The 9,043-nt window shown below is 40.1% G+C and overlaps 1 protein-coding gene across 1 annotated transcript in view; it reads right to left on the bottom strand.

Moving 5' to 3' along the window:
• Positions 1-1,869: 1,869 nt before the first annotated feature.
• GRIN2B (glutamate ionotropic receptor NMDA type subunit 2B) overlaps positions 1,870-9,043 on the bottom strand; it is a 233,551-nt gene continuing 226,377 nt past the window's right edge. The window contains exons 11-12 of the mRNA XM_032221467.1: positions 7,676-7,914; positions 1,870-3,768 (exon numbers count right to left, since the gene is read on the bottom strand). Of these exons, the coding sequence (XP_032077358.1) occupies positions 1,870-3,768; positions 7,676-7,914 (2,138 nt within the window). The remainder of the gene's footprint in view (positions 3,769-7,675; positions 7,915-9,043) is intronic.

Here is a 9,043-nt window from a genome sequence, read left to right as displayed (position 1 = left end):
ATCCTCTCTACCAAAAGACAGTGCCTTCCAATGGCTTCAATGCAGCAATATATATATTAAAAATATAAAGCCCAAATGGGGTGTGGATGAAAGGACATGAAAGGAGAATCAGTTGCAAGAAATGTGGCTCAAAAAAGGAACAGCTGCTTCCAGAGTTCAGAGCTTGTGCCTCTCCATTTATTCAGTCCAATTGCAATCTGCCAGCTCTTTCAGAAGAGATACTTCTGCCCTCTTGTTTTGTTAGGAAAGCAGATCAACAGATCCAGGAAAAAAGTGAGATGTTTTGCCACATATATGGGAGGCAACAGTTATAGCCTGCTGCTCTTACCTGAGGGTTCCTGATGGAAATGAAACAATCTCACTTTAAGTAGTTTTACTCACATTTCCAATTATTCCTCCTTGAGAGAAAAAACTGCTGCAAGCTATACTGCATTACACCAAGAAGACGTCCAGAACAACTCTAATGCTGCTAAATAATACTACTTTTCCTGTTTAGCATCTCCTGGCCTCCTCTTAACTTTCTTGCTACCTTTGCTTTCTGATCCCCACTACAGCAACTGTGGGAACTGGTATTTCATCTCCTCATGCCCTGTGGAAGACAAGCCATAGTTCCACAACACTATAGTTATCAAATATAAGTATATATTCAATAAATATACATATACACATGGTATGAGTTGTGCTGGTCCTATTCTCTCCACCAGCAGCACCACCTCCTGCACTTTCTATTCAACTCCAACAGCAGAGAAAGCCTTTTTTTCTGTAGTCTCTCAAAATCTCCTTTTGCAAGAGAAACAAGGAGGTGGCAGTTGAGAAATCTCCCTTCCACATTTAATTCATCAAAAGAACAGTGGAGTTTAAGGAGCTGCCAGCCTTCTTTTCTCATTGTTCAGCCTTTTTATTCATCCACATTGCAGAGGCTTGTTCTGCTGGGGTGTGTAAGAAAAATACTTCAGTGATGTTACATTGGTTTTATTTTTTGTTGTTGTCTGTATTTGATGTAAATCATTATTTAAGAGAGCTGTGCACAAATCAATTCACATCCAAAAGTTTATGGTTTCAAAATTAACAATGAGTTTTCATGAGTAGAGAAAATCAGACAGATTCCCCACCCTGGGATCCCACCTTTTAATTTTCTCAAGACTCTTGGTAAAAGTTTCCTGCTCTCACCTGTCCTAGCTGTAATTTCAGCCCATCCTTCAGAAATGCCCTTGCTGGACTGCCGTAACTGAACTTCTAAGCAGATCTCCACACCTCCTTTTTCCACAAGATATACTGCATTCCAGGATGTAAGTATCTATGCAACTTCAATTTTTACCCTTTCCCTAAAGTCTTTATAAAAGAACTGAATGTATTTCATTAAATAAATTCCACATTAGCTGTATCTCACATTTTTTAAAAAGTACAAATGTAAAAAGAACTAATCTTTCTTTCCTCTGTTCTTTACCATACATGGCATCTTCATAGCAATACTAACCATCCCTGTTTGCTGCTAAGAAAACCCCAATTCTGTATTGGGGTATTGCCCCTACCCATGTGCTGACCTCACCTGATCCATGCCCTGTCTTTCCAACTGTGAAAACACAAGCTAAGCTAGTAAGCTCTGACATGTGATGGTCAGGAATGGAAATGTGAGTAGGGAAATGAAAAGAGATAATTAGGAGTTCGGGTGTGGGGAAAGAAAGAAGTGGCACTTCTCATCAGCTCTGCCTAAGCAGAACTCCAATATTCCACTTTTTTTTTGTTTAAAAAAGGAAAGAAACAGTAGCAGAAGAGTAGCAAATGGGAGCTAGGACTAAACCCACCACTTGCCCCTCCCGTGCTTTGCATTTCCTGCACCATCCCCTCCCATGCTTTTTCTCCCATCACTCAGACATCAGATTCAATACTAGAAAGTTTCTCATAAACATGCCCATTGCTAGAGCCATTGAAAGCCCTGGGGTTTTTGTTGTTAGGCACACAGGGGTTGGACTGGTTCCCTATACAGATGTCCTTCTGGAAACGGGCTGGCACAGCTCCATGAAGAGCTGAGACCACTGGCTTGTTGGTGGTGACAATGGCTCGGAAGTCTGGCCTGGCCTTGGGCCCTCCTGCCACCACAGGCTGCCTGAAGAAATAGGATTTGCTGCCATGGAGCAAGCACTGGTCATCCCCAAAAGTGGGGATGAAAGGGTTTTGAGTGACCCGATCGGGGTAGAGAGACTTGCTTAGCATATAACCACCACTAATGCCAGGATTGTTGTGGTGGTGGTGGCTGGTGGCAGGCAGTGAGGACTTGTTGTTGGCAAAAGTGGACTCGCTTGCTGGCATTTCAAACATATGAGCATAAGGGCTTCCCTCCAAAAAGCGGCCTTTGTCCTTTAAGCTCACACTGCGTGGGGCCAAGGCTGCTTCTTCCTTCTGCAGATCCACAAATGTGTCATAGGAGTGCTGCCGGCGGAGCTTGTTGCGATTCTTTTTCTGCACCTTGGAGGCAGAGTTGGAAGGGCTCTGAGGGTACTTGGTGGTGGAGGTGCTGGTTGCCACTGGCACAGGAGCAGATGGCTGATCCAGCTCTTGAAGGGAGTTGTCCTCACTGATATCATAGAGGTTGCCTGCCTTCTTGCAAGCTTCACACCGGATGCATGGCTGACGGGTGGAGTTCTGCCCCACCACAGCTGGGGTGTAGTTATGCAGCTTAGATGGGCAACTGCGGCAATAATTAGACCCTGGCCGTTCCTCCCAATCAAGATTGGCAAGGTTTTTTTCCCATGGCACTGGTACCCCACTCACAACACTGTGCTTGTGCTCATTGTTTACTCCAAACTCCCCTGACCCATGTTTGTGATGGGTCCTATTTGAACACGTCCCTGTTCCCCCTAGAGTGTCCCGCTTAAAGTCATCTCCCCGTTCTTTATAGATATCTGTCAGATCTACATGTTCCCAATGCGGTGAGTTTTCCTTAGCCCGGAATTGGTCCAAATAGAAATCCCTTAGCCCTTCCTTGTCTCTAAAGTAGCGCTTGTGGTCAGGAGAATGGGGACGCCGTCGATAGGCCAGTTCAATCTCATCAAATTCTCTCCGTGATTTAGCTGAGGCTGGACGTTTCTTTAAACTATCTTTATATTGCTGTTTTCTCCGCTTTGCTGCATTGCCTTCGATGTTGCCATATGTTACCGTATGAGTGGATATGTCTGAAACATCTGAACGGATTAAATCATCATGTGCCCCTCCTCCACTATATCGATCACCCTTGAATGACAGCTTGCCATAAAGGTCACCTAACTGGCCGTGCTTGGCTGGTGGTAAACCAATATCTAGTGGCTTTTTACTGATGGATCGAGACTGGGAAGAGAAGGGTGGATTATCACAGTCATATAGTCCATCAATAGAACTGGCACTACCAATGCTATGGGGGCGATGATGATGATGATAATGGTCTTGATAAACATTACTTTCTTTCAATTGTAGATTGCCGAAAGTCCTTTCTACCTCACTAATATAATCACTGAAAAGATTCTCCTCACAAGGGGGGTTATTATAAGACTTGCAATCAGAGTGGGTGAAGCTACGGCGATGTTCAGAGATATCATAAACTGATGATTCACGGCGGATGAAATCCAGGGCACTTTGTGGTGATCCATTGACACCTGAAAGGTTAGCCATGTTCTTTGCTGTTCGGAGCAGACGCAAAATATTAGAATGGGTATTGTTCATGGTGGCAGTAGGAGAATTCATAGAAGAATGATGATCTTCAATAGCCACTCCATGGATGCAGCTGTAAATACCCTGAAATGGGAAATAGAGGAAAAAAAGGTTAACAGAGAAGCTTAGCAGAGAATCCACAGAGTTGGAAATTGGAAAAATGTCTTTTGGTAAATAAGATTTTATCTTTCACGGTTTCTTACGGTATCACTTTCAATTGGGCAACCTACTTCCTTTGGAGTTGTTCTCATTCTGCTTTCAGAGAGAAGGACCACTTGCATTTGTATACATTAATTCAGATCATTAATCCTTTTGCCACTACTACAACCAATATTTCACTTTTCACTTTTAGTTCCTTTATATTTGGGGATCTATTTCTTTATTTACAAGGTTTGCTAGAGCATCAATCAAAATTATTCTGGTTAATGTACAATAATAAAGGAGTAAAAGAACAAGACAAGAAAAACACCAATACTTAATATGAAATCAGAAAGCCAACCAGAATCAATCTATAAACCAAAACCTCATTGAAATAAATTGACTGTTAATGGCCTTCAAAAATGTATGAAGGGCTGTGTCAAAGTGAGATACAGGGAGAGTATATTGTATGAAGAGAGGATCACCTAAGAGGCAATCCCACAGCTGTGTTATTCACATGAAGTGGGTGACTTAGCAGGCCCTTAACGCTTAATATTTGGACTGGATGGGCAAAATCAAACTTGAAAAGAAGTCTCTGATGTATCCCTACATTACAATACACTGTATAAGGCTTTATAAATTATTGAATCCAAAAATCAATTGATTTTAGGATTAGAAATAAACAGATTCTCTTGACTAATCAAATGTGGTATTTTGCCCAGGTAGCTTACAAGTTAGTTTCAAAGGTACCACCAATTTCAGGATATTGTAGTAGACAAGTTGTGAAATGATTAAAATTTTAGACTGTCATCAAGGCTTCTTGAATAAGGAATGTCCATATATCAGTATGCTGATGATTCACAGTTATATGCCTCTACTTTTGCCTAGCTAAGCAATGATGGTGTTTGGAGACAGTGGGGACCTGGATAAGTAACAATAGGCTTCAGCTGAACCCTGAAGATTAAGTGGCACTGAGTTTTGAAGCCTTTTGGAGCTGAAACTTTACTGTCTTTGGCAGGTAGCAGTCATGTATAAGATATCTTTTGAACAGCTTCATGGTGTGTGCCAGTTGTGCCCCTTCTTGGACTATAAAACTTTACAACTCAGTTACTCACACTTTGGTCATATCCGGTATGAACTATAAAGCACTCTACATTGGTCTATCCTTGAAGAACATCTGAAAGTTTCCGCTGGTGCACAGTGCAGCTATGCAGATATTATGTATGTCCCTAGGGTGGTGCATATTACACCTATGTCCACAACTGCACTGGCTACCAGTTTGCTTCAGGGTCCAATTCAGGTTGACTTTTTTGCTATGGCCCTCATCTTCTGAACATCATTCCCCCTGAGGAGAGGCTTGCCCTCTGGAACACCATTAAAATGTGGTTCTTCCATAAGCCTTGGGGATGCCATGGTGAGCTTGCAAGGTGGCTGCTTGATGTCAAGTGATTGTTTTTTCCTTCAATATGGGGGTTTGTTTTTCATTCATGTTTGAATGTTTTTTTATTGTCACTATGTTTGTATTCTGTCCATTCATGTTTTGTAAGATAGACTGCTGTATTAATTTGATACGTACGTACATTCTTGGCATACCAGCTAAAGATTCCCCTAGACAGAACTTCTAGCTGCTGCTGTAGCAGGAACCAAATCACAGATTATCTCCAGGGTAATGCAACCCTATCATGGGCTGATATTACTGGATAGTCATAATGTCAATTGACCAGCAGTAACTCTGTTTGGCAGGAATTAATTTGAATTTGTTTCATCTTATCCAGTTTATGACGGCCTTCAAGCATCAGTTTAAGACCTCAATAGATTTGTTTTGGATTGGATACTACTATTAGATTACTTCTCTCAGAAATTTCATATCGATGTTAAATAGTGTGGGAGAGGAAACCGAGCTCAAATGTCATGCCACATGAAAGCACTCAAGCAACCAACTTGACCAATCTTTGCCTGTGATTAGGAACCAGAACTGCCCACTTGAGTAGGAGTAAAACCTTTGTAAAAGGTGCCTTTGACTTGAAATCCTTGCAGATAGCCCCAAAATACCATGGTTGAGAGTATTTAATTCTGTTAAGAGATCTATGAGGACTAGAAAGGTATTAGTACCTCCATTCATTTCCCAATAAAGATTGACTACTAGAACGAACATTATTGTTTGGTCTCATGGGTCAACCCTGAATCCTGATTAAAAGGGATCTAGATAAGATGTTTCCTCCATGATATTATAGAGATGAATCTCTGTCACCCTCCCAACTATCTTCCCCAAACAGAGAAGACTGACACTTGGTGAAAGTTATCAAAAACAGAAATATGGTTTCCTTCCCTTTCAGTGAGTGTGACCTCCTTTTTTTTTGTTACATTAACTAATCCGTTCATTTTAAACATGGTTGCAAGTATTCAGGTAAATTAGAAGTTCTGCTCAAAAATGATCTTAAACATACATTTATTTCCAATATCTACTTTGTTGTTCTTGCCAGGAATGTTGTTCTTAATTTACATGTGACATATCTCATTTTTTCTGAATAATAAAGTCTACCACTGCCTACCATTATCTTGTTACCTCTCACAAAATATTACTACTAAAATGGACTAAAAGATTACTCTGAAGCTGAAGATACCTTCAATTCCATTGTCTCATACATTTATTGAATGATGAGACTGGTAATTGATCTATGGTCAATTGATCTATGATCTATTTAGCTTCTGATTCTGATTCAAGGTGCTCCTTCTTACTTATAATACCCTAAATGAGGCCAACCTTACACTTTGTAGATGTTCTTGGGTACCATCCTGACATTTGTTCACTCAGGAATCAAAAACTGTCAAGCCAAGTACAATGTATTAGTTCACTTGGCACAATCTCCTGTCCCTCTGCTCAGCCCAGTTTTTCTTATTCATTTGGATCACAGCTTGTGATCTACAAAGTCATACTTGCTCTACTCCTTTCTCAGCAATTGTGACAGAGAAAACAGAACATACTGTAACACTGTATATAACATATCTTTCTCAAGCAAAATTCATTGCCATTTTTTGTTCAATATCTGAATTTGACTTTTCTGGTTACATAATGTGATATCTTAAAGCATTTTGAATTAACTTTATAATTTTATAATCAAAATGAGATATACTTTAAAGCTGAGTGAATTTACAACTTAATAGTATAGGTTTAAAATTTTATTTCAAAATTATATTTGATGAAGTTTCAACTAATTTACAATATGAAAGCATTTGCAGGAATATTTAATTTTTAATGAACATTGGAAGAGCTATGTATAGTAGGATTAAAACAATGGTATATCTAGTCCAGCATTTTGTATCTTATAGTGATCAACTAACTACCTTTTCCATTACATTGCATTTTCATTATCCTTGAGGAAAAAAATGTTATTAAAATTGTTTGAAAGTACAGTGATTTGTATTCAATGCTCCTGATTATTACCTTTGCAGGAATGAAAGGTTCGGCTAAAAAGAAGAAGACTCCTTTCAGCTATACTCAGAAGCACCATGGATACAAGATATCTCTCTTTTTTTAGGCAAGGGGTATGCAACCTATGGCCCAAGGACCACATGCAACGTCCAAGGGCCGTGACTGCTACTCCATTGGCCATTCATAAGTTGTTAACAAACCATGATTTTAAATCTGACAAAAGAAGGATGCTCTTAAATGCTTGAAGATTAATTATAGAGACAATAGTTTTGTTTTAATTTACTTCCTTTATCCACTTCTTTGATCTAGCTCTGTCCAATTTCAAATGCATGCTTAGTGATCAAATGTCATCCCCCAGTTTTATATTGGACTAAATGCACCACTGCATTGTAATCCCTTTATTTGATTGAATACACTCACCCTGCTAATGGAGAAGACAACACCAGGCTTGCCAGAACAGACCCCCATGAAGCAATGGCGAAATTGCCAATAAAAGAGATGTTCACAGATGAAGGTGATGAGGCTGAGGGCCATGGCTGCTCCCAACATATAGAAGACTCCTGCCATGTTGTCAATATCCAGCTGACTACTCATTACCTCATTCTTCTCATTGTGGCAAATCCCAGTGAGCCAGAGAGCTTCTAGTTCCTCCATCTCCCCTATAAAAGAGTTGGGAAAAAATGAAACATGAAATCCATTTGTGTGTGTGAGAGAGAGAGAGAGTATGAGTGAGTGAGATAATCAGAGTAATAGAGACTTCTATTTTTAACTAATTTTATTTGGTATTTTAAAGCATTCTTAATGACAAATATGCTTTGCAGTCTTCATCCCTGTGACTCATAAAGCTTCTTTTCTGAGATTGTTCCCCGTTTCCCATGAACTGAGGGGGATTATGGTGACTTTCCAAATATTATTTGGGAACACACAGCTAAAGGTGATCAAAGATTCATGTCTGTGAGGTTATAGCTGAATCTGCAACCTGCTGGATAAGACTGGCACTTGTGTTGATTTGTAAAGGGGGAATGGCGGAAAGGGTGAATTATGTTTTTTTTAAAAAATCAGCTTGGACTCAGCTCTTACCTGGGACAAAAAAAAATAACCCTTAACATATTCCATTAACTACAAATAACTACAACCTTCCTTATATTGCCCTCCTCATACATTAAATAATTTGGTCATGCAACATTCAATACTGTTCCATTAGTCTCTTTGTCTGCTTGAATAGTACATTGCATAAAATTGCATAACAGGTGCTGTATTTGGAGTATTCTTTATATACTTTAATTCCTTATCAGTCCAGTGCCAGATGGCATCTTTGCAAAGTAATGACCTCAAATTTGTGGTGTGGGCAACTACATTGGGAATACATTTTGAGACATAATTTACCATTCCCACGATCCTCTGAACTTCATTTTGGCATGTCAGTTTTGATACATCTGCAATCGCTTTTCCTTTTGTGTGGAAAAAGGTCTGGTTTAATGCCATCTTTTGTTAGTACATCTCTCAGATACGGTATTTCTTCAAGGTTTGCTTTTGTTCAATTTTCAATGTCCTTGAGATTTTCCAACACTGCCCCCTCTGCAGAGAGGCCCAGCCTATTTAAATGGTCTTCCCCCCAGTGACTGATGAACTCAGGGTCCAGGGGAAGATGGGGGATATCCTAGTTGCTCTGTTGCATGGTCTTGTGGAGGCTCTGGCTACAGCCTTGAATCAGAAGTGGCTGGAACCCTGGACAAGATCTTGCCCATCACCTTCTTGACACTCCTGCCATTCATGGAGGAGTTGAGG

This window comes from Thamnophis elegans, chromosome 7, assembly GCF_009769535.1.
Source record: "Thamnophis elegans isolate rThaEle1 chromosome 7, rThaEle1.pri, whole genome shotgun sequence".
In the NCBI taxonomy this organism is placed as follows: Eukaryota; Metazoa; Chordata; class Lepidosauria; order Squamata; family Colubridae; genus Thamnophis; species Thamnophis elegans.
The sequence above is the reverse complement of the archived record's forward strand: the minus strand, read 5'-3'. Positions and strand labels throughout refer to the sequence as shown.